This window comes from Galeopterus variegatus, unplaced genomic scaffold (genome assembly GCF_000696425.1).
Source record: "Galeopterus variegatus unplaced genomic scaffold, G_variegatus-3.0.2 Scaffold2739, whole genome shotgun sequence".
Lineage (NCBI taxonomy): Eukaryota > Metazoa > Chordata > Mammalia > Dermoptera > Cynocephalidae > Galeopterus > Galeopterus variegatus.
This window is the reverse complement of record NW_007728850.1, coordinates 198,041-201,282: the sequence shown is the minus strand read 5'-3', so window position 1 is coordinate 201,282 and position 3,242 is coordinate 198,041. Positions and strand designations below refer to the sequence as shown.

At 40.5% G+C, this 3,242-nt stretch overlaps 1 protein-coding gene across 1 annotated transcript in view; it reads left to right on the top strand.

Moving 5' to 3' along the window:
- Nucleotides 1-3,242, top strand: part of LOC103598791 (exocyst complex component 2-like) — an 84,901-nt gene that overhangs the window by 67,816 nt on the left and 13,843 nt on the right. Inside the window, exon 3 of the mRNA XM_008582853.1 lies at nt 1,940-1,995. Coding sequence (XP_008581075.1) covers nt 1,940-1,995 — 56 coding nt within the window. The remainder of the gene's footprint in view (nt 1-1,939; nt 1,996-3,242) is intronic.

Below are 3,242 nucleotides of genomic sequence, written 5' to 3'. Positions count from 1 at the left end.
ACCAACAGAGTCCTTACTCTTCACAGCTTTGTCTTTAGAACTGTATTGAGTAATGTAGATGTATCTCTTTTACAGGGTATTTTATTAGTAGTGGCTTGTCTGAAGGGTTCTTGCCAGGAAATGTTTTTCCTTCCAGGGTCACAGTGGGAGCTGAGTTGATAGCACACTGTCCCTGAGCATGTGGCACTGTCTTGCTTCATTTAAAGTTTAATTTTGTGCATTTTAGTCAGCACTCTGGCCCCACTCTTCTCTTTTACACTGAAGAATTTCAGAAGTTAAAAACTGTCTTCTCACTTCTAGTCCTCATTGCTACATTATTGGAACCCAGACTCCTGACATTTGTTCTGAGTAGCATTGATAGGACCCGGGTTTTCACCAAGGGCAGAGGACTCAGTTCTTCAGAGCTCACTGGTCTAATGTTGTGCTTATATTTTTAGTAACTATGTGTCACATATGTGTACAGGTATGTGGGAGCTGGTCTCACACAGGGTTGCAGGTGGAAGGCTCCAGGCCTGAGCACAGAGGCGGTGTGCACACTGGGGGTGCTCGGCAAGGCCTGCAGGGGAGCAGCCTGGCGCAGTCTCTGTGGCGGGGCCTTCCTCTTGCAGGAACACAAGTGAGCTGCTTTCACTTTCACTTACAACGGGCTCCTTGTGCTCCCCTCTCATGCCTCACAGATAAGACTTTTGACCTTATAATTATCTTTTTCTCAGGAAGAATTGATTAATTTCTGGATTCCATTTAATTGGTCTTCACTCAGCTTTCTCAGCTCTTTGATCAGCAACATAGAACTTACAACACCTGGACCTTCATATCCCAAAGAAATGTTTGAAGTTGGCTCCTCAAAAGAAAATGCACTTATGTATACAAGCTAGTTCAAAAAGTTTATTATAGTTCTTCATCTCTGTCTCAACTTTTCTAAATAATCAGTGGTGTGGATGACATGCTAGGGGAAGATTATTCTTAATGTCATCACCGTTAACATCCACAATTTTGCAATACAGTGTGCGCAGTTAATTCCAGGAGGCGTTCTGAAATATTCCACTCTAAGTGAAAGTAATTGTTTTGGAATTACAATAAAGCGGCATTTTGTTTTTACATCGTTGTTCTTGCAAAATAGTGATAATGAAAGCTCTTCCTGAGCACTGTGTATACCAGGACCTACAGCGTGCATTACCTCCTGCAACCTTCACACACCCTACAAGCCAGGAGCAGTTGTCACATGCACGAGGGAGGTGGGAATACTGAAGGTCAGTCGTCTTGCCAGAGGACACAGCTAGTAGGTTTTGAAATGGGGACACTCTTTTATCTTGTGCATACCTGTTTTGGAGTGAAGTAGTGTTCATTAATCCTGTACCTAAAATCTGAAATTGCTTATTTTGTGTAATCTTTAACTTGCTTTACAGAATCAGATTCAGTGTGGTTCTGTAAGAAGTTTTTCCTAAAAGTGATTTTTTAAAAATCGAAATAGTCATTCTGCATAACAATTTTCACCTTTGGAAGTAAAATGCTATAATAGACATTTGACATAAGTTTTATAAGCTTTGTTTAACATCCTTCCTCTGTCCTCTGCATTTTGTCTGTTATTGTTTGTATGAATATATGTATATGTTTTTATGAATATATGTGAAGAAATTGAAGGACTTTTTTACATTTTAATTTTGAGGCTGAACAGTGACGGAAGTGAAAATCAAGGAAGGAAAGCTCTAAACTTTTTTTCTGCTCATTTGTTTGTTTGTTTTCTTTTGTTTTTTGACCTGTATGAAAATAGTCCTTTCACCATTTGGTTCTCAAAAAGAAATAGACAGTGGTGGTGTTACGTTCTGTTTCTCTGCAGAACACTCTCAGGCAGGGCACAGCACCACAGTGGTGCCCGCAGGGGAGGGGGACAGTTTGTGTTCCCATTAAATGCCTTTTTCCCTCCCCGTCTTGATTTCAGGTGTCAGAAACTATTTAAAAGAAGCATTGGTGAACATAATTGCCGTGCATGCTGAGGTAAGCTATCATTACATGTTCCTAAGAGATACGGATAACTGAAAAAAGAAGAAAGAGGCAAATTTGAGGGTTTTTATGGTGGTCTTTTTTTCCCTTCAGAATGTGTCTTGGGTGTAAATGAAACACAACTCAGCTTTCTCATGTGTGCATATTTAACTATGACTCTTTTTCTGAAATTGTGTATGTTTTTTCTGATAATTAAAACTGAATTAATTAATATTTGAAAAGTAAAGAGAAGATGGATTGAAAGGATGTTTTTTCTTTAGAGAATGTTAATTCTCTTATCTTGTAAAATTCATTAACCTCTTTTTAGCCAGTATACAAATCAGCATTGGTGTCTCATTCGTGTAGCAGTGTGGTCTCATATAGTGGTTAGGATTCCAGAAAGGTAGAGGCTTCTTAGAAAGATGGCAGAAAGTGGGAAGCGGATGCCTGCTTTCCTGTCAGGGTTGGCTCAGGAGCCGTAGGTGCGGTGCTTCTGGGTCATGCAAAGACCCGCCCTTGCTTTAAGTTCTGTCATCTCAAGCCCCATCCTTAGCTGACATCCTGGCAGGAGGACTCTTCCGAGGAACACTGCAAGAAGAGGTGGCGGCTTCCACCACAGTCACCACTGTGATGACTGCTCTTCATTCAGTAATTTCACAGTAGCCTGGCTGTGGCTCACAGACGGATGCGGGACCAGAGACAAGGGGGCAGAGAGAGAGGGCCCCATGAGATAATTCCCACTGCTGCTCGAGTGCCTCTTAGGCTGTGTGCATCCAGTATAGGTGCTTTTAGGTTTATACCACCTCCCACATTCAAAAGTATCTGAGGCCACCAAGGTAAACTGAAAAAACATGGATAATTAAAGCTGACACAAAAGAGCGACCAAAGAAAACAAAGGTAATGCTTCCTGGTTCCCAAATTTGTGTGGCTGTAAATATGAAGCACCGAGAGCAGGAAGAAAAATATAGTATGTTACAGTCTTCACTTCTTAGTAAAAAGGAAGCATATAAATTCCTCTATAAAAATAAAAGTTTTATATCATTTAACTCGGGCAGGAATTTATCACATAGATCTTTTCAGTATGAGCAATAATATATATATATTTTTTTCCTTTTTGTCTATTTAACTCGGGCAGGAATTTATCACATAGATCTTTTCAGTATGAGCAATAATATATATATATATTTTTCCTTTTTGTCTATTTTCGTGTCCAGCAACAGATCGCAACCCTCAGTGTCGCGCCCGTACCAGACCGGGACCGG